The 23,035-nt window shown below is 41.2% G+C and overlaps 1 protein-coding gene across 2 annotated transcripts in view; it reads left to right on the top strand.

Moving 5' to 3' along the window:
* Window positions 1-23,035, top strand: part of CFAP20DC (CFAP20 domain containing) — a 223,903-nt gene that overhangs the window by 160,790 nt on the left and 40,078 nt on the right. For both annotated transcript variants that reach the window (XM_081288238.1, XM_081288237.1), the window contains exons 13-14: window positions 7,083-7,286; window positions 18,257-18,318. In XM_081288238.1, coding sequence (XP_081144364.1) covers window positions 7,083-7,286; window positions 18,257-18,318 — 266 coding nt within the window. The remainder of the gene's footprint in view (window positions 1-7,082; window positions 7,287-18,256; window positions 18,319-23,035) is intronic.

The raw sequence follows: 23,035 nt of genomic DNA, 5'->3' as shown, positions 1-23,035 counted from the left end.
AAACCCGGTGTCACTACCCTTTCCTGTCACTCTCCCCTCACAACTATCCCTACAATGACTTTTACCACCATGACTCTCTTGTGTCTGGCGTCGCTCACTTGGCATTTTGTGGGTGAGACTCGATGAGTTGCTCCTTTCAACACTGCAAATTATTCCACTGTGTGAATATAACTTTATCTCTTTATCCCTCTTACTGGGCATATGGATGGTTTTCATTTGAGAGCCACTAAGAATATGTCTTTGGGGAGAACATTCAACACTGTTTATTAGAGCATTTCAGTTATATATAGTAGGTGGGTTCGTTTGGACAAAATCATACATTCCTGGAATTTGATTTAATCCCTGTTCCCCTACCACACACACACACACTTACCCTCCCTTCCCCTCTTCTCTGTCCTCTACTCTCCTCATCTTCCTTTATTTTTGATTGTTACTTTCTATGTAACCATAAGGTGAAATTCCCTGTGGTTCACTTATAAATGCATGTAACATGATTTTGTTACATTCCATATCTCCTCCTCTCTCCTGTCCTTCCTCCCTCCCTCTCAGTTTCCTTCTACTCCACTGGTCTTCATTTATATTTATGATATCCTATCCCCCGACCACCTTCTTTCTCTTATTTTGCTCTAGATTCCATAAGAATGTTAAACTTTTAATCAGACTTGGATGGAAAAGAGGAAGCTATTTGGTCGTACAAGACTTGGATTACATTGTAAATATCTTAATCCTTTTTGTTTTAGATTTTATTTCATTTCTAAAGGAGTAATGGGTACGTTTTAGTCAGCTTTTTCTCTACTGTGACCAAAAGACCTGAACAATTGTAGGGGAGAAAAAGTTCATTTGGGGGCTCACAGTTTCAAAGGTCTCCGTCCACAGACAGCAGGCTCCATTCCTCAGGGCTCGAGGGGAGGCAGGACATCATGGAGGAAGAGTGTGGTGGAGGGAAGCAGCTCCCATGGTGATGAGGAAGCAGAGAGAGACTCCACTCTCCAGAGACAAATAGAGACCCCAAAGTCACGCCCCCAATGCCCCCTCCTCCAGCCACCCCCACCTGCCTCCAGCCACCACCCAGTTAATCCCTTCATGGGGTTAATTCACTGAGTGGGTTAAGGCTCTCACCCAGGCATTTCTTCTCTGAACCTTCTTGCATCATCTCACATGTGAGCTTTTGGGGGACACCTCACATCCAAACCACCACAGGGTTTTACTTTCTAAAGTCTATGTGATGATTTTTCTAGGATGAAAGCTCCATACTCCTGGCTTGCCCCACATTTTCCCACCTAATGGTTAAAATATGCTGCCAAATCACCCTTCTGATCTTTCAAGGCCCAGCTTAGAGGCCCTCTCCACAAAACCTTAGCTGGTCCTACACAAAGTGACATCACTCTTTTTTGAAATGCCAGACCAGTTTGCACATCTCCCTTCTCTTATGTTGTCATGTGCATTATATTCTCAGAGTCACCACCTCCTTTGTAGTAAATAATACTTTTTTTAAAGTTACAACCATCACAACTTAATGCAAAGACAGGGTTGCTGGATAGCCCTTGCACTCAGAGTTTTTGCAACATGATACCAGAAACATGATACCCTGTGCCATGGGAGTCAGACATCTTTATAAGAAAACTTGATTCTGAGAGTCTCAGAGATTTTATAAACTCCAAATGGGGATAGCATCACAATTTTCTCCCAATTCTGTTTCCCTCCCATCTTTAAAGAATAGGATGAGGTTCTTGATCTGATCTGATCTTGTGACCACTTTCGCCTTTTGTCTATCACCCATAGATCAGCAGAAATGGGTCTTATCCAAGGCTCACAAAATTCTCAAGGCAGATATTGAATCAACTCAACTCTCCTGTCTTAAAATCAAGAACAGAGGTTACATCAAGTTGAACACTGTTTTTGTTTGCTGTGTTTTATTTTTCTGCTGGAGTTATGAGTTTTCCTTCTAAACATGACCATGGCTATGTGTGACTGTTGAAGCTGCTCTTCAACATATGCTGGTCATTTCTTCATTGCTCCCATTTGCCCTACTAGTTATGAGGACCAGGAAAGCGAGGGCCGTATCTTAATTGTGTTTGAAATTTCACTGGCGTAGGCTCCTAAAAACGTCTGAAGGTCAATGAAAGTGAACAACTTGATACTTAGCAAGGGCTTGCCTGGAGTCAGAGCATGGCTGAATCATATGGCCTTCAGCCCGCTGCCTCGTTCCCCAAGCAAATCTGATTGATAACATCTCCCTTCTTTCCTACAAGGATATTTGGAGACAAAATTGAGTTATGCATAATGTGTTGAGCCTTTCAGAGTTGGAATTGCATGAGGCACTCTGCCTCTCAGGAGTGGCATGATTTAGTTAGATGACATCTTGTGCTGGCGTCCACTATAATGTGAAGGCTTTACTGCAAGCCTCCTTTTAAAATAATAATAATAATAAATGATTTTGGCTTTCTGGTGATTTTGAAATGGCTTAAGAGATTGCAAATTAAAAACGTCTTGGAGAACTAATTGCCCATCTCTGCCACCAGTGGTTCTTTTCGTGACCCTGGAGAAAGTTGCTTTCTTCTCTCTGCTCAATTTGAGCTGCCTCTTCCACAGTGTTGTCAAAATATATTTTACTGTTGTATGAAATAAAACCAGGGAAATCTAGAGCTCCAAGCATACTTAGCTTGAACAGTGCCTGGCAATGGATTAGGGTCGAAGTATTTGAAGAATAAGTTAGTGACACTCATTTCCACCACTCCAGCCAGCTGTTCCACCCACCCCTGCTTCAGCCCCCCAGAGGTGGAGAATGTCCTTTTGAAGGCCACTTATTTCATTGTCAGCAAACTTAGTTACTACCAATGCCACTTTGACTTCTGTGAGGCTTGCTATAATTCTGCCGAACAGTTAATCACTCCTGTTCTACGTTCCATTCCATTAGTCATACTTCTGTTGTGGTATGGATTAGAGTCTACTAGAATTCCTGTTCTATAATCTGTTACGTCTCCCCTTCTGGGCCGTGAGCTCCATGAGGACAGGAGTGTGTCTTGTCTTCTTGTGTTTTTAGCTCCCATCAGGGTACAGAATGGATAGAAGATTGGCAGAAGGGAGACAGAGAAAATGAGAGGAAAGAATAAGATAACAGAAAGGACTTGTATTGATTGCTTACTCAATGGTCTCTGAAGAGGGATGTTTTCACCCCAGAATTTGTAGCAAAGAGAAGATTACCAAACTTAAGTAGAAAATTGTGAAACCATCTCCATTTTTTTGAATCTCAAGCATTTTGAATTTCATTCATTTTGTGGGTTTTATATCATATGTACTATTTTAGTGTAGTTGAACATGAGTAAATTTATAAGTAGACCCAGTTTACATGTGTTAGTCAGCTTTCCATTACTGTAACACATACCTGAGATAATCAGCTCATACAGAAAAAGGTTTGTTTCAGCTGACAGCTTTGGAGATTTTAGCCCACCAGGGATTGGTCCTATTGCTTTTGGGCCTGTGGTGAGACAGAACTTGGTGGCAGCATGTGGCAAAAACCATTCATCTCATGGCTGGGAAGTGGGAGAGAGAAGAAGAGGAAGAGCCAAGGTGTCCCATCACCACCTTCAAGGACACATCCCAGGGACTTAGACCCTCACACTGGGCCATACATTTTAAAGATTCTATCATCTCCGAATAATGTCATGGGTTGGGGATCAGGCCTTGGGAAGCACTTAAGATTCAAACTATAGCATTTTCTGATAAAGCTTCAAATCACTAATTTGGATGCCCCTAGTATAGCTGTTTGCCCGCCACTGTGCTAAGCATCTGGTATATATTATTTGATTTATTCCACCGAAAATCCTGTGAAGGATACTAAGGTCTTCCTTTTACAGATGAAGGATGAGGCACAGAGAGGTTAAGTCATTTCCTGATCACAGACAGCTGGGAAATGGTAGAACTAGGGTCCAGATTCACATCTGTCTGATGCAATCACTGCCACATCCTCTTTTGTGAGTGTGTCCTAGGACATGGTGTTGTTTTTCCTACTCAGTTCCAGCTTGTCAGTTAAATAAGCCAATTAAATGGATGAGTCAATCAAACCAAGTTCATATTAAAGATTTCTTCTTACCAAAAAGAAAATTGTCAGAATTAAAATAAAATGCCATTTTCCATTGTGAAAACACACATTGGCAACGGCAGGCCAAACAGCACCCCTCTGGGATGCATTAGGTGCTCACTTCTGTTTCTTGACAGAAAAACTGAAGTGAAGGACCAGGGTCCCTAGTTCAGTCAAGCAGGTGGGACTCTGCTATCACTACGTTTTAAATAGAGATACTGTTCACATACCATAGGATTCACCATTTTAAAGTAGGCATTCCAGGAATTTCTAGTACCACCATGACCTATTTCTCTGCCACCACCATTACCTATTTTCAGAACATTCCATCACCCCTAAGAAGCCAGGTGCCCCTCAGCGGCACTTCCCACTGCCCTGTTCCCCTGGGCTCCACTCCTCCACTTCTGGTCTCTGTGATTTTCATGTAAACAGGATCCCATACTCTGTGCGGCCTCTTGCATTTGGCTTCTTGCACTTAGCACAGTGTTTTCAAGATTCTTCCGGGTGGTAGGCTCTATCCATCCTTCACTCCTCTGCATGGCTGCGTTCCATTATATGGATAAACAAAACCCCACTCCTCAGTTGATGGACACTTGGTGGTTTTCCTCTTCCATTGGGGGTAGTAGTGCCGTGGTTTCTACATGAACACGTATCCTCCCTTCTTCTGCCAGGTGCCTCAGAGTGTGCTGCTGGGTGACTCAGTGTTTAGCATTTTGAGAAACTTTTTACCAAAGCAGCTACACCACCTGCAGTGCCCACCCAGCAAGGTGTGAGGGTTCCAGCTTCTCCACCTGCTTGTCCACACTTATTATCTTTTTTTTTTAATTTATTTTTAAATATGGGTGTTTTTGTTTTGGTTTTCCATACTAGGGATTGAACTCGAGGGTATTCAACTCCTGAGCCCCATCCCAAGCCAATTTTTTATTTTTTTATTTTGAGACAGGGTCTCGCTAAGTTGCTTAGGGTCTTGCCAAGTTGCTGAGGCTGGACTTGAACTTGTGATCCTCCTGTCTCAGCCTCCCGAGCCTCTGGGATTACAGGCGAGCCCAGTCTATAGATACTCATAACCATTCCTGTGGATGTGGAAGGTGCTTCATTGTGGTTGTGAGTTGTATTTCTCTAATGATAATGATGTTGAGCGTTTTCCTATGTGTGTAATTGTCCCCTCAAATGCTTCTTTTGAATTTAAAATAGCTATTTCCTTCTTTTTTAGCATTATTTCATTGAAATATGAATTTTCACTGAAATAAAATGTGTGGTATTTGCTTCCTCCCCACAGAACCCTCTCAAAGCATATTAAATACTCATGAATCCTCCTAAACATCGCCTGAGCTCTCACGTGCCACACTGCTGGAGCCAAAACCAGCTGAGTTTCCATTGGCAATTTTCCAGAAAAAAAAAAAAAAACTCCACATTATTAGATAATAAGCTTTTAAAAACCTCAAATTATGATGATGGTAATGCTTTATTTAAAAGCATTTATGCCATAGGAACTCCAAAATTTGTTTTTGAAATTATAATTTCTTAACTTTTTCACATCCCTATGAGGCAAAAAAGAAGCAGGAGAAGATAGTAGCTATCTCCAAAGGGTCCTCCAAGAAAGTAAATGTAGAGCCTGGAATGTCTGAAACTTCTAGTATATCTTGGGAAAAGATCTGTTGGAGTATAAGCACTATTTTCATTTTTTTTTTTTTTTTTTGGTACTGGGGATTGGACTCAGGGTTTCTTGACCACTGAGCCACATCCCTAGCCCTTATTTATTTATTTATTTATAATTTTGTGACATGGTCTTGCTAAGTTGCTGAGGCTGACTTTGAACTTGCAATCCTCCTGCCTTAGCCTCCCGAGCTGCTGGGATCACAGGAATGTGCCACCATGCCCAGCTCAAAATTGCTTTTAAGTTGTATCCTAGTCCTGGATATAAAGTACACTGCTCTTCTATGATGCTGATGTTTTATCATGTTAAAATTAATGTATAATGAGGTATACTTCACATTCCATAGAATTTACCAGTCCAAGAGTTTCTAGTACATTCTCTGCCCATCACCACCATGACCTATTTTCAGAACATTTTCATCACCCCTAAAAGAACCCATGTGCCCATCAGTGGTACTTCCCACTGCCCTGGTCTGGACCAGAGAAAGGAAATAAAAAAGCCTGAAGTTTTCATAGACCAGTTTCTGTCCTGTACATACCGGCCTCTAAGGATGAGCATCGATGCCCTTCACATGGACAGCTGCACCAGCGCTGGTGTCCACTGCAGCTCTGAGGCCTCTCCAGCTTTCAGAGCCTACATCTTCCTGTCTTGCATTCAGATTATCCAGTAGCCTCTAACAAGAGTGGTCATTCTCACTTTTACTGAAATTTGAATATATTTAGTTTTAATGGTCAACAATGTTGAAATTCATCCATTCCCTTCTGAACTGGGCTTTCTTTCAAACATGATTTTTATTTTTCTTGAAAAAAAAACAGCTTTGAAATATTGTTTATTTAGTGAATCCACAATACAGGTGGAGCGCCTCCTGGGCAGCAGACCTGCAACATACCCAGGGAGGCGTCCATACAGCCTTGGCGCCTACTCCTGCCTGCCCAGCTCCCAGTCAGTCAGTCCCCCTGGGGACGCTGGGCAGGATCAGACCTTTGGGGAGCCCACGCCGCAGAGCCAGCCCCATCTGCCACTGTCAGGAAGGGTTCCCCGGGGAAGAGACACAAGGTCTGGGACCTGAAGGATGCCTCGCGGCGTCCAGTCGTGGGGCAGAGGAACTGAGGCAGGCAGGGTCCTGATGGCTTTGAGGACCTCAGTGAAGGACAGTGTGACAGGCACACTAGAAGCAGAAGGACAGTAGGCGGCAGGTGGAGAAGGAGCCTCATTAAACAGAGGTAGACCTCTGGCCTCTGCTGGGGGGCTTCTGGCAGCCCATGGAGTAGGCTTGTTGGCAGCCCATGGAGATAGGAGGGGCCGGGTGACCTTTGTGCCATCGTTTTCCTCTTTCCCGGTCAGGAGTACAACTGGAGAAACTACCAGCCCAGCCAGATGAGTGAGTCGGAGCTACAGATGCTGGCCAGCCTACGGCGGCAGCAGAACGAGGAGCTGGAGGACACGGGGGACCCGCACGGCCTGAGCGCCTCCCAGGTTGACAACTGTAACGTCAGCATAAGTACCAGCAGCGATGACACTACCACCTGGAACTCCTGCCTGCCACCCGTGAGTCCTGCGCCACCTTCTTACCCCTGCCTTGAAAGGGGGGAAGCTTCCTTCTAACAAAGCCCAGGCTTGGGGAGGGGGAACTAGAACCAAAATAGAACGGTCCCCAGAGAAATATTCAGAAATATTTAGGGCTGGGGGCAGAAAGCAGCGGGTGCCACTGTCTTTTCTCAAATTGTCTCATTTTCCCTCAGAAACTGTGTACATAGGAACCAGTTGTCTTAGTCAGTTTTGTGCTGCTATAACAAAATACATGAGACCAGGCAATTTATAAACAACAGAGATCCATTTCTTACAATTCCAGAGTCTGTGGATGGAGTCCATGGTCAAGGGACTTCATCTGCCAGTGCCTTCTTTCTGCTTCCTCCCGAGAGGGAAAGCAGAAGGGCAAGAGAGCAGGAGGAAGAGGAAGGAGACAGAATTAGCCCTTTTATTAGGTACCCACTCCCTTGGTAACTGACCCCTCCACGTAATGGGATAAGTCCATTCAGCAAGGCTGGGCCTGATCACCTCAGTATCTCACCTCTCAACACTGTTGCACTGGCCACTAAGTCTCTAACACATGGCCTTTGGGGACATGTTCAAATCCTAGCTGTGATGGATTAAACCACACACTGAGGGAAAAAAAAAAAGAAAAATTTTGCTGTAGACTCTGGGCATTCCACTGTATCCCTGCTCCTAGCACAAGTCCTATAGCATAGAAAGGCTCAATGTTTGTTAAATATTTTAAAAATGAATGAGCAAAAGGGGAAAGACTGCAGGTATACTAAGTGTGGCTCAGATCCCAGCACAGAAGAGAAGCTACTGTGTTGGTCCTAGAGGTTTACTGGCTCCTCCCTGTGACGGAGGGTCCTGGTAGCCCCTGGGTATCTCAAAGGCTTACCTCCCTCTGAGTCTCCTGAAGTGTGGGCCTCCCCGTCACTGTGGCCCAGCACAGGAGTGGAAACAGGTCTTAATCTTCCCAGTTTTCAGGTAAACAAACTGAACCCTGTGCCCAGATTTTATACCTGGTCAGTGGTGAGTCCCATAGCAGAGCCTCAGATTTTAAATTAGTCCATTCTCTACAGTACTGTCCTCGGATCTTATGGCTTGGTTGGAAAAACAAAGTATAAACGTCAATATAATAGTCCAGTGTGGCACAAGAGATGTCATAGGCAGAATAAAATCTGCCATTCTCAAAAGTATCTAGAGCTGTTTTAAGATCTCCATAAACTCAAAGGACATTTGCACACAAAGCCACATTCAGCTCACGCCTGTAATCCCAGCAACCTGGGAGGCTGAGGCAGGAGGGTTGCAAGTTCAAGGCCAGCCTCAGCAACTTAATGAGACCCTATCTTAAAATTTAAAAAACACAAACATTGTTTTAAAGACTTGAGGTGTAGGTTAGTGGTAAAGCATTCCTGAGTTCTATCCCAGTACCAAAAATAAAAAATAAAAAAGCCACTTGCAATATCATAACATATTAAAATATACTTTCACTTATAAATATAACCTTTTTTACTATAGTTTTTGAAAGGAAACATAAAATCCTATAACTCTGATTCATGCGTATCCATATTTAAACATTAAAGGATAGTTGACAGTAGATGTTATGTTTTAAGTATTTACCAAATAATTATTAGTTCTGCAAATATTTTTTGTATTATTTAAAGCCAGTTTTTTCTGGATCTCCAACATCTTTGTAGATTTGTGAAAACTTCAGGGACCCTGACACCTAATGCTCCTGAAATCAATGAAACTTTCTGTGAGTTGTGCTAGTGATTGAACCTAGGGCCTTAGGGTATTGCATGCCCAGCAAATGCTGTACCACTGAGCTACAGACTCAGCCTGTGTGTGTGTGTGTGTGTGTGTGAGAGAGAGAGAGAGAGAGAGAGAGAGAGAGAGAGACTCACTAAGTTACTGAGGCTGGACCCAAACTTGCAGCCCTCCTGCCTGAGACTGCAAAGAGGCTGGGATCACCACTGCTCACCACTGTGCATGGCTAACACTGAGGCTCTGGCAAGCTGATTCCAGCCTACTGATATACAGATCTCCTAACCACTATGACACAGTGACTTCTTAATACATGAGTTAATTGTCAAATGAGTGCTGTGGAAATCTATTGGAAGGAGAGACTTCTGTGCTGTCGAGAGAACTTGCAAGTCTTTATGAAGGAGAAATTCAAATCAGCTCCAAGGGGATGTCAAGGGAAAAAAACATGATTGCAGTTTTTAATTGGTGGTTTTCATCACCACCTTTCCCGCCCTCCAGATTTCTCCTGCCTCGACTGTGTTTTCATTAAACACAGATATCAAGCTCATATAAAGCCTCAAGCAACCTTGGTGCCAAGAGCATCCACCCACCCAGAAAAACATCCCTGTCCTGGTTCCTCTGATTACTGAATGTCCTTGTAGCCAGAGCTAAGATACTGGGAGTCAGCTGCACACTTCTGCTGGTGAAATCTGTGATGGAATTGAAACATTGCCTTCCTTATAAAATATTCCTCAACAGCCATTTAAACCCCAAGTAAGAACGAGAACAGTGGCCTCGTGATGGGGCCCCTTCTGTCATGAGGCAGCTCAGAGACCAGCATCACAAAGGGCAAGCGGAGGAATGATTATTTATGGACCCAGAAGTCTGAACTCTTGGTTGCCCTGGATACGGTGTTCCCATCACTGTCCTGTTCTGGCAGGGACTGAAGTCTCCTGCATGACAACTACTTCACTCTGAAAGTGTGCGGCCAAAAATAACACCGTTAGTAATGGACTTAATAACCCTCTATTTGATCAAATGAGAAATTGAAAACAGTCTGTTTTTCATACAGAGAAAATATTGAAAATCCTACCTCTGGTATTCATAAGATATGTTTATTATTGCATCCAATTCAGTCTATCCCAGTATTGGAGCTATCAGCAAATGGGAAATTGCATTCCTTAATGAACTCTGCATCCTGCTGCTCGTATGGAGTTTAAATAGAGCAATCTACAAGCATTGTTCTGGTCTTTCTGAGAGCTTGTAGCTTTGTCTTTAGAAACGATGTCTTTGTGCAGAAACGATGGAAAAGAAAAACTGAAAGAGTGCATGACTTTATTTAATCACAGTGATGTCCTCCTCCTCTTCTAGCTCAGTGAACGGCTCGGCCACCTACCTAGGCACCTGAGCCAGAAATTTGGGAGGCGTTTCCAGTTCTCCCACTCTTTCATCCCACAGATCCACTGGTCTCCAAGTCCTGGGACCCCTCCTTCTTTTTGTTCTTAACACTTGCTACTTAACACCTTGGCAAGTTATTTCTCACCTGAATTCCTTCAGCAATCCCTCAGCATCGCTGTGCCTCCAATCCGAGCACCACAGCCCAGTGGTTAGGAGCATTTGCTCTGAAGTCCAAGTGTCACAGTTCAGATCCAAGCTATGACCTTATAAAGCACTTGGCACTGTACCTGAAATGCAATAGGCATTAATAATCAGAGCTTAGTTATTGTTGTTATTATCATCATTATTCACATTAGCCCTCTTACCAAAGCCTAGACCTGATCCAGTCTCTCCTCTCTGTGAAGCCCCTGGGTAATTCCCCAATGACTCTTTAATTTGGCACAGGAGGAACCCATGATCTGAGACCTGCTCCCATCTCGGCCTCATCTCTTACTACACCCCACTTCCACTCCATGAGTTAGTCCCAGTTACAATTTCCTAAGTGCATTCCATGCATATCCCTGTACCTTGCTCTTGATTATCTCTCAAGACAGCTCAAAAGCCTTCTGCAGCCCTTCTTACCAGCACAGAGACAATTTCTCCTTTGCCCTTAGATCCAGGCATATCTGCATGGTAACTCTCAGTACAAGTTAACTTGTTTCACATTATTATTAGTAGTAGTAATAGTAATGGTAGTAGTAGTATTACTATTATTATTACTATCACTACTGGAGTAGTACAATATGCTATGGACTAGGCTGAATGTTGTGGATACACATAGAGCTTTACCCAGTCTTGAGATGTTCACCATTGCAGAGCCACCACACCAGCCTGTGTGCTTTTCAAATAAGAGTGCAACTTCAAAATTAATTGAATACCTGGCATATTAGTATATATGGAAGTATGGAGAATAAAATACACATGAAGCAAAGAGCATATGCAAAAATTCATATGTAGGACCCCCCCACCCCCAAGGCACTGGTAGCCTCGAGATATCTCACACAAAGATCTCAGATGTGAATTGTTAGCAACTTAAATTACAAATCACTGAATTTCAATCACTGAAAGTTTATTGTGATTAGCCTTTACTATTGAGTGTGTACTTTTCTTCTATCATAATAATCGTTTGATTATAACTATTTTATGTGCTACTGAATATACCCAATTTCCCTTTAAAAATATTAGACTCACTGGTCTAATATCAAATAAAGTAATACAGGCTGTTGAGAGATAACAGAATGAAGAGTTCTGGGAACACATGAGATGAAGCATTTAATTCTACTGTGGGTTTGAGGGACGTTTTCATAGACAAGGCAATAATTACACTGAAGTTCAAGAATGAGTATAAGTTCACCATGTAGAAAAGAGAGAGGAAGGAAGTTCAAGTTTTGAAAAAGAGTAGAATTAAGTCTGTGGAGGTGAGCACGGGATAGGTCTTTCAGCAAGATTAACTTCTTCTTAGTACCTTTATTTCATTAGCTGTGTAAGACTGGAAATGGGTTTTGCTTGTGTCCCAATGCCTACTCACTCTGCATCCAACACAAAAGAGAACTACTCTCTCTTCTAGCTACAGAGCACTTCTTGCCTGTCACTAAGGGAGCCATCTTGCTTTCACTGGGAGAGCCATCTTGCCCATAACTAAGGGAGCCATCTTGCCTGTCATTAGAGGAGTCATCTTGTCCACAACTAGAAGAGCCATCTTGCCTATGAATTAGGGGAGCCATCTTGCCCTGTTAGCTAGGGGAGCCATTTTGCCTGTCACTAGAGGAACCATCTTGCCTATCATTAGGGAAGCCATCTTACCCATCATTAGGAGAGCCATCTTGCCCCATTAGCTAGGGGAGCCATTTTGCCTCATTAATAGAGAAGCCATCTTGTTCATCACTAGGGAAGCCATCTTGCCCATCACTAGGGAAGCCATCTTGCCCATCAGTAAGGGAGACATCTTGCCTGTTAACTATGGGAGCCATCTTGCCCCTCACTAGAGGGGCCATCTTGCTTTCACTGGGGGGAGCCATCTTGTCCATCTCTAGGGGAGCCATCTTGCTTGTGGACTAGGGGAGCCATCTTGCCTATGGACTAGGGGAGCCATGTCCTTTATTCAGTCAAGCTATTGCTCATCCCTCTTTTCTACCTAGAAAACAGCTACTTGGTTTCTATTCTTGTTGGTTTGCTTGTTTGATGGCTATTTTTTTAATTATTCAAAAACTTATTTTTTAGAACAGTTTTGGGTTCATGGCCAAACTAAGAGGACGGCACAGAGCTTTCCCATAGGGGAGTCCATAGACAAGATGGCTCCTCTGCACAGCCTCCTCCACCATCAGCAGGCTCAACTGTAGCACTTACAACATTGAACGTCCAACATCCCTGGTGTGGGTGTGAGGGCCTGAAGGTGGAACGCCCTCGTCCTCTCCTACCTTTCACTCTGAGCACTGGCCTGGCTAGGGTCTTGCTGCTGATCACCAGTTATTGGTTGAGTGAATTAATCGATAATACAAAAATTTATTCCTTCTTTTACTCTAAGGTAGTTTTCATCAAAACTTCAAAATTGAACATCTGCTTTGTTTTGCTTCAATAAACCTTGAGTGGCTCAGGTAAAATTTTATATTCAAGACTTGATAAGTGGATATTAAACACACACCCAGAGGAAAGCCCCTCTGAGCCAGGGTTGCTGCCAGAAGCAGGAGCAGAGATGGAGCTGGAGGCCGGGCCAGGAAGAAGGGTCCTCACCCAGTCACCACACTGACCAAGCCCTGACCCTTGGTCTTCCTCAACCTTCACACAGTTCATAGCAACATATGCTATTTAAAAGGTGTTTAGATATGATAAATTAGTCATTTAAAAGTGTTATTAAGTGTAACCATATTTCTCATAGCAAATTGGCTTTTGTGGGCATCTCTTACTAAATAAATCAAACCTCCTGAGAAATCCACTGGCCTTTGACAAACAAGTTTTTCAAAGTTTTTAACTTAAAAAATTCAATTAAAACAATATGTTATAACTTCTGTGGAAACCAGGCTGCAAGTAATCAATTTTAGAGGGTTTGTGTTAGAAGTAGATCTCATGAGATTTATCCAAACCCTGGGTTCTACGAAGCCTCAGGAAGGGAATAATGAATTACCTGTGATGAATTTCTAAATGAGTTTTATTTTGGTGGAGATTTTGTTTGACAATAACATAAAACTATGCCATGCCTGTGGGGTGTAGAGGTGTGTGTGTGTGTGTGTGTGTGTGTGTTCATCTTAAGGAAAAGGAATAGCCATTAATGTATACAGCTTATGTGACGATCAAAAGGACATAAACTCTACCTGGGCCCAAATCCCTGCTTTGTCATTTACTGGCATCACCTGTAAAATGGGAATCATAAAAGAGATCCTTCGTATTGCCGTTGTGTACAGAATGCACATGCCCAGGGCTTTGGAGAATAAGCTCAGGTTGACTGGAAAATGCTACTCTCCTGAGTAAAGGCCACTTGAGAGATTGCAAGAGATTTCTAGGACATTTTTCATTTTTATGGCTACCGAGGGCTATAGGGTAGGCAGAGATTCTCCATGTTTGTTTTAAAGTGAACTTAAACATGGACATGAACACTGACCCCCACAGAGCTTTACAGATGAGCTCTTTCATTATTTCGGTATTTTTTTATTTTTCTGTCCTTCCACGAACCTAGATTCAAAAGAAGCATACCTAATGTGTGCCACCCTGTGAGCAGATGCCCCCAAACCATGTAAGTCCTCTCAGCTTAGGGAGTAAGGAAGGGAAGGAGTGAGGGAGGGAAGAAAACTTATCTCATGCATCCATCAGCGTGGCATGTTGCAGAGCATAATATTTGGAGAAAAATGAAGCAAATTGCACTTCATAAAATTACAAGCATATGGTGAGGTTCTCAGACAATTTATTTATGGTCTTGATGAACCTCACATTATTGCCATTTTCATAGGTTTTTATAAAAATATTGTTTTACCTTTTAACATAGCAGGATTATCTTACTCTTGTTCTTTTATTTAGCTTTCACTTCTCTCCCTCACCCCCAAATTTTTAGCAGCTTGATCGTAGAAAAAGCAAAGCTTCTCCTGCTTCATGGTAGTTAATTTTATGACTGCTGTTTTCCCGGCACTTATGCATAGCAACAGCGCCACCAAAAGGACAAGGACTGGGTTTCCTGGGATCTGTTCCATTTCTTTCCACAAGAGCACATCTGTGTTTTGCAGGATTGCTGGCTGTCTAAAACACGATACGCTGGCATTTCAGGCACTTTATAGTTAATAGTTCTTCATTCGTTCTGAACTACAGATTCATTAACTGCTCAGCTCTCTTTGGGTGTAATGAGTTTTCTTTTAATCTTCCTAAATCTAAAAGGTAAGTAGTTGATTGTGCTAAGCTATAGATAAATTAGAGAGCAGATGTACTTATATAATGATAGAAATGATATATGAAAGCTGATATTAGAGCCAGTATAATATCTATGCTGTCAGAAAAAAATACTGAAATGCATGAATGGTTCTATTCAGTGACTATGAAAGTCACTCAAGGGAAAAAAACTTTCCTTATTCTCAGAGTACCCCAAATTTAGCAGGTATGGCAAAACTTATTTTTTTCTTTTAAATATATAGTGACATGTCATGAGAATTAAATCAAATCCATTTAATTTATAATAAGGAAGTAGTTATATGTATATCAAATAAGTGTATTTCTAGACTATTGCCCCCCCCATTATACATTGAATGGATTTTGCCATATTTATTATTCAAAAACTTTGTATTCAAACCTCAGTGTAAACTCCCAAGCTGAGATAAACACTAAGGTGTAGTGTTTCAAAGGATGAGCTGTGGAATCAGATGGACTGGCTCCACAGCCTATTACCCCTGCTTCCTGGCAGGCATGACCTTGGGCTAGTACCCAGTGTATAGATGTCCTCCTCCCTGGTTCAGAGTTGTTGGTTCTGTTTATTTCATAAAAATGCTCTGAGGATCCAATGAGAGAATATCTATCAAGAATTTGCATGGATCCAATTCTATAAACACACTAAAAAACCAACACCAAGTATCTGCACCACATTTCAAGAGTAATGAGTTCAATCATATAAAGGTTATCATTTTGTTAGTCTATTATTTTTTTCCTCTCAATGCAATTAGAAATTAATTCTTTGTCAGTCTTAACAATTAGTGTTCTTGTCCTTTATCTGAAATAAAGATGACATTAGATTAAAAAAAATTTTGCATGGAAAAAATGCTCAAGAAATACCAGTTACTGCTGTTATTATTTTAGATATTGGTTTCTTTCTCTTTGTATCTACTTATGGTATCCTCTAAATGTGACTGCATTCCAAAATCAGAAAACAACACATTTTATTTTCTGTATGAATACTCTTACCGGATGTTACCTACCTAAAAACAGATTTGCTGCTGTGTATGGACAGGAAGAGTGGGTGAGGAAAAAATATCTTTTCCCCGCCCCATCCTAGGTTCATGACTGAGGCCCTTCTAACAAAAGGTAAGAGAAAAGCATGCAAACATATTTAAGTGTTACGTGACACAGGAGCCTTTGTAAAGAAATGAAGACCAGAGAATTGTAAAACCTGCTTGTTTTTAACTGGGCTTGACAAAGAATGGAAAGTCATAGAGAAAGACATTTGGACAAAGGGGAGATGATCTAGTGGAAATGAACTGGAAGAAACTGAACAAGGCCTTTGTTCCATTTCTTCTCGGTGAGGTCTTGCCCTCCAGAGATAAGGAGGCTCCTTCCTTCTGGGTAGATGTGGCCTCTGCCGTGAGGGTCTTGTGACCTGCTTCAGAGGCAGGATGGACAACCCTCCCTAGGTCTTCAGAGGAGAAGATCAAGGGAAGGTGAGGGTGACCTTCCTGCTTCTGCCATTTTCTCAAGTGCCCAGGTGCGGCATTTGGGTGACTGTCCTAAGCCTTTGTGGGTGGGGACAACTTGCTTCAGACGGACACAGGTGCCCCACCTTTCTATCTACTCATGTCAGCAGTTCTTATTGCTTTGAGAAGCTTCCCAGGTTGTTTTTATTTATTTTCTCACACTTAGAAGTCTCTGTGCATGTGATTTCTTTTTTTTTACTCCTGGTATCACTGAATCTGTTTTATATAAATGGGACCAAATATGTATAGTCTAAAGTGAGAGCTAAAGTCTCAAATAAGATAGAGGTTTCCCAGGGATGGAGTAAGCTATTTAGAATAAAGTCTTGGGATGAAGATAAACAGAATTAATAGTATAAAATTAATAAGTGGACATTTGGCTGAATATCAGGTCGATGATGTCTAGAGAGTTACGGAAACACCTCTGAAAATAAATAGGCAGAAGTCCAATAGGCAGAAGTCCACTGACTGGGGACCTGAATGCAGCTGAAATACCGAATGAATACCAATAAATTTATCATGGGGAGTATTACTACATGGTGTGAGTTGGTCCCGGGAAACTGTTTGGCCCTGTGCTTGGTAATTTCTCTCTTTTTTTTTTTTTTCACTGAGAAATAATAAAGCCTAAATCACAAAACGAAATTTCCCTTGCAAATTGCTGAGAGTCTTATTTCTCTAGTGAGATCAAATATGTCTTATGACATGGTGTTCCTCCCACTGTTCTCCCAGCTGTTGTTTCTTATTACTGAAATGTTGATGCGTTGATATTGGTTAGTTACCAAAGTACCTGGGCACATTGAAATTCATGGCTTGTCACAGGTAGGCAGGCTCAGTGGCTGTGATTATCAGACCAGCGTTTGATTTAAATTAAAGGAGTACTTCCAAGAGATTATTTATAAAGGAAGACAGTTTACTCTGAAGAATTCCCATCACCCCCGCCCTTAATATTTTAGAATCTATTAAAATAAGGAAGATGCTGAAAGTAAGGAAGAAGGGCTCTCTATGTACTGGCACCATTGCCACAACCCATTATCGTGGCCTGGAACTACAAGTCCACACAGGGCCCCTTTGACTAAGGAAGTCACATTTGGAATGGAATTCAGAAGTGGGTACCAAATTCCACTGGTAGTGAAATGAGAATGTGAACAGTAATTTTCATATTAGAACTCAACTGTTATTAATGGGACAAGAGACATACCAAGAGCCAATGTTCAAAGGAGAATTTGTACTCCACACGATGGAATCTTATCCCATCCTAGGGCAAGGAGGAAAGATGAAGTTCTGTGAGAGGCCAGCGTTGAAGACTACATAGGACACAGGGTTGTAGCTATGTGGTGAAATTGACACTGAAAGGTGCCTTGTGGAGGGAAAAGTTGAGATTTCCCACTTTTATAGGTATAGCCACTACCTTTCTCAGCTCCCTGGATCAGTGCTCACAGTTGTCTTGTACACTGGGGAAAATGACCACCGAGCCCTAAGATTTACACATGCAATGCTCATTAGTGAACAGAGTTCTCCTTGCCAGCATGCTCACATTGAGACCTAAGTAGACTCCTGTACCTCTGGGTCTCTGCTTGCAATGCACCTTTTACTTCCACAAGATATCTTGTTTCTATTGGATCATATCCACCACTGTTGGCAGTATAAAGGATTCTGACTCGTGAATTTTAACAACACCATAGATGCTATTTAGTCCAGTCATTGACCATTAAAGGAACCCCCGTGTTTTCTCATTTATATCACTCTGCTATTTGTTGGGTCTCAGGGAGATCCCTTGCCTGTTCTGCAAAATAAACACAGCCCCTTCTTGCAGATTGTGTCTCGGGGGAGGGGGGCGGAATGCAGCATTGGGAATGTGCGTGAAAGTCTATCTAAAGAGCATTGTCCTGATTAACACCTGCCTCACAAATGTTTTATCTTTTATAGCCTGTCAACCAGGGTCGTCACTACCAGAAAGAAATGAATCCACCTTCTCCTTCCAACCCTCGGTAAGAATCATTAATAATCTCAATTTTTAAAAAACAGATTATTTATAAGATTGTGCATTTTTCTTGATTTCCTGATTTTCCAAAATTTCCAATGAGCTTCCAAAGTTCTTTTCTTTCGAAGTCTTAGTTCATCCCCTCTTCTTATTCCAACTGCGCTTTAATTACCTAGGTTTAAACACCTCGCTGGGGGCTTTGAGCAAGTTGTTTAACTCAAAATAATTCAGACATAATTGCCTCATTGTATTTTGAGAAAGTTCCAGATGGACTAATATATGAAAAATTCTTAGTACAGTTCTTGGCAAAGAGTGAGCACTCTTTAAGTGTCTATTTATTCATTATTAGTTTATTTTCATAAATATTTCACTATAATAGATAGTTGATGTTTAGTACATTTTAAGATATATATATATATATATATATATATATATATATATATATGCCTTTTAAATTTATCAAGAGAGCTTATATATAACTTCAAGTGGTCATTCTTTTTTCCCAATTCCAAAGTTGGTAATCTCAAAATTATTTCATTATTTCAAAAATATCATTGGCCGAGGCCCTGAATTCAATCCCCACTACTGAAAAACAATAACAACCTCAAAAAACAATTGGCATCTGAATCATTTGTCAATACTAAAAAAAAAAAATCTCAGAATTTTAGGCTAATTAAAAACAAGCAAATCTGAATTTGAGCTTTAAAATGTACATAGCTTACATGGCTTTCCAATAGCGAGATAAGATAGCTTATCCATACAAGTCAACATGACTTTATCACTGTTTATTATACACTAGGAATTTACTGAAAAGTCCATCTATCTTGAGCTCCAGACACAGAGTCTGAATTACTGGGCTGCATCTCATTATCCAAATGCATTTAATGATCAAGTTATTTAACCTGTACTGTGGATTGTCCCAGGGAATAGACTGAAACCCAGGGCTCTAGCTGTAGGATGTGGTGCTGCTACATAATGTCTGAGATAAGACTCTTATATATAATTTTTTTTAAAAGGCTTGGCTAGTATTGAGAGAGCTTGAAAAGGCGTGGGGAGAAAGAGGGATATGTTAAGTACGAACATAAGGCTCCCTCATAGAATCCAGGGTCAGCCAGGCCTCAGGAGGGTCCTAAAACTAGGAACCAAAAAGCCACCAGGCAGCCACACGACACCCTTGCCCCTCTGCCTGCATTCACTGTCTGCTCCTTTCCTCTCCCTCAGCTCTCTCTGCTTCTCGGTCCACATATGGCTGTCTGACAGCTCTTGAGTTTACATATTACAGTTCAAAGAACATGCTGAGGCTGACAGACTATGTCTGATTCCCAGTTTCTACGTTCCAAGAGAGAGAATGTGATTGGTCTAGGTTGAGCCAAGCATCCACTTCTGGTCCAATAAGCAAAGAGCAGTGAACCAAGCCCTGAAAACTAACAGGGCTCCCAAGAGACCATCAGGGGCTTATGGGAATTTTATTGGGACTGAGAATATTTATGATATGGGTAGAGTAAATGTTCTTTGTTAGTCTTCTAATTGTTCCTGATCTGTGCTGCTGATCTCATTGTTCCTTTATCAAATCACAGTAAGGGGAGTTTTCACTATCATAAATAGATGTTATAAAATTGAGAATGGGATTTCAGTATATATAAAAATGTTTTTCAACATTTCTATGTACAAATAAGCTTTCAGGGTAATTGGACATCCAAATGATAACAAATTTCAGAATTCATAGTCTGAACTACTGAGGGTGATAATAATATATGTTAGAAAGTGGAGGCTTTGTTTCATTGAAAGGAGAAAAGGGCCCTAATTATCATCCTAATTCTGCCTCCAATCTAGTCTATGAGCTCAGACAAGTCTCTCAGTCTCTCGATATCATTTAATAATGTGAACACACTCATATGTGAAAGAAAGAATTGAATTATATGCTTGCTGAGGTCAATTTTAACTTTATGATTCTGAGACTTTTATGAGACTCATTGTAGACTTAGAACAACTAATCCTGCCATCAAAGTTTCACCCAGCTTATTTTTATCTCACTAAACTCTATAGAAAACATACTTCCTAAATATCAGATCAATTAGTGAATGAATAAATGAATATTTAGATGTAGCAGTATGTGATTTCAAATGTCCCTTTTACTGGTTCAGTCCCAAAGTTAGAATATCAAAAGGATAGAACATAAGAAAATTCACCAAGAGAGCAAGACCGTATATCTTGTGCAACCAATTACCTATTCATTCACTCAGCAAAAAGGAATTTACATTTTTACATAATGAAATAAAAAGGACATATTCTAAAGTAAAGAATAAAATTCCATCAAACTCATTACCAGTGGGCTATCCAGAGTTTCCTAGAAAATTATTACATAACTATTCAGAAAACCTGCAGATTACGTGACTTTGCTCTTGGCTCATAAATTCCGAAGCATGGAGAATTGGACATAAAGGCATTATTGGACCATAAATACAGAAGATGCTAAAATCCTGAGGTCAGCATGTATGATCCTATAAATGGAATAAATTGAATCATGTAATTTAACTTAAAATTGAAAGCAATGATTCTTCTTAAGATTTTTGTTTATTATATTTCTTATAAATACTACCCCATAAAATAATAAATAAATACTACCCAATGCTTTAGACCTCCAAATACAGAACTTTAAAATTAAAGTTAAAGGATACTGATAATGAAGGTGAAAAAGATATAAGTAAGAAGGTCAGTCTCTAAATACACCCTCCTGGATAACCTGGATTCTAGATGGCAAGTCTATACATGGAGTCTCTGGACAGTACCTGGACAGCATGTGTTCAGAGAGGCTGTGATTTGAGGAATGCTAACCCAGCAGAGAGGGGAGGTGTGTGCTACACGTCCAGCAAGACAGTGTAGCCACAGTCCTCTTGGAAGTGAAATGGCCACATTACCTCCAGTGAAATATCCGCAACTACTCAAGACCCAAGAACCCAAGATTCTAAAATTACATATACCCATGCCCACCTATGGATCTATTTAGAGAGCTGACTTTCAGTTAGCTTCATTAATGACAGAACAGCCAACATCCCCAAAGTCTTTCATTTATAGTGTGCTCTGGAAAGATTGTCCCTTCTGCGACTTAACTGCCTTCTTCTGTGTGTGTGCAGGATTAAAACTAAAGACAGTACACAGCCCACAGAGGAGGCAAACTTAGTTTCTGAAGAGCTGGCTCCAGGTGGAAAATAGCTAAAACACTGCATATATTCATAGATTGTTTTCTTCACAGTAAAATCATCCACTTACGCCCACAGGGCGGTACTTGACATTGGACGGAGGTGGGATGCAATGGTAATCATTTTCCTGAGAAGATGGTGATCTAGGAATTGAACTACATATGGTTCACCTCATCGCGTTCCCTGGCACTTTTAAGTGTGTGACAGAGCCATTTCCCATGCATTGACAGGCAGGGGGTGGTATTTCCCATTATTTCTTCCTAACACACTGAGGGACAGGTAGCATCTCAGATGCAGGGCCCTGGCCTCCAACATCTAGGGACATTGCCTCTCGGGGCACTGACAGCCTTTACGACAAGGTGCAGAAATGGCTAACATAATCCAATACAATTCAGAGGAGTGTGGGGCGGGAGGAAACAATTTCACAGTTCATTCATGTTGAGAAATGTTCCCGAGCATGTCAACTTGCATGCTGCCAAACAGAGCAAAATGGATGCCGTGTGCAGCCACAAGCCATTTATTTTAAAATGCCATCTATTGGTTTGAGGGTTTAGAGCCGTCCCTTAGGCACATCTATTTATATGTTTATGTAGATTCTTCAGAACTGCACAGATCTTTTTGCTCGGGAATGAATTTTATAAAATAATCTGTGATTGCATTCTGCTTGTCTGTTCATATGGACGGAGTCGATAACCAGGCTGTCATTTCAAATGATGATTCCGCTTGCTATTTTACGACCCCTTGGAAAATTCGGGAGAGGAGGAGATGTGGACAAAGGCTTTGTGAGATTCTAAATGGTTATGGAGAAAAAAAAATGATAGAAAAGCATTCTAGAATTCCCAAGCAGTAGCAATGGCATGATTCTCTGAAGTGTTTGCTTTATGATTTATTGCTTATCTGTAGTTTTTAAAAATGTCATTGCAGATTGTGTTAGGGCCTGAATCTTTTGTAGCTTTGCCACATGTTTGTGTGATATAAACATACTTATAACTATAATTATCTGATAAATCCCCTGCAGACTTTGACAAACGATTAACAAGCAGTGACCTCGGCTCCCGCTGGCTTAGCCGGCCTGACGGAGGCAAGCTGTCCTGTTAGTGTCACCTACACGCACCACTCCGGACTGATCACACTGGCTTTATTTTTCTTTTCTCTTCAGTTGTCAGGAGTCAACCTAGTGGGCTTCTTTTCTATGGCTTAAGCTTCTCTTTTTTAACCCCCTAATACAAAAGAGAGATGTACAAATAAATAAATAAAATTCAATACGGACCTTGCATGTCATGTTCCTCTCCAAATGATTACATTTGGATCATTTTAAAACAAGTTGGGTTTTTAACAAATATTTCTCCTTGAGACAAAGACCCACAGAGGATTTCCATATTAACCCAGAAAACATTTCCTTCCTCTAAAAGGAATTTTGGTGGTGTTTTCTGTTACTTGGAGTTTTTGCATTATATCTTGGTGTTTTGCTATAAAATCAAAGGCATCGGAGTTCATTTCTATCATTTCTCTTGTTACCTTTAA

Source organism: Spermophilus citellus (assembly GCF_964194105.1).
Source record: "Spermophilus citellus genome assembly, chromosome: 3".
NCBI lineage: Eukaryota > Metazoa > Chordata > Mammalia > Rodentia > Sciuridae > Spermophilus > Spermophilus citellus.
Note: the sequence above shows the minus strand (reverse complement) of the source record. Positions and strands in the feature narration are given on the sequence as shown.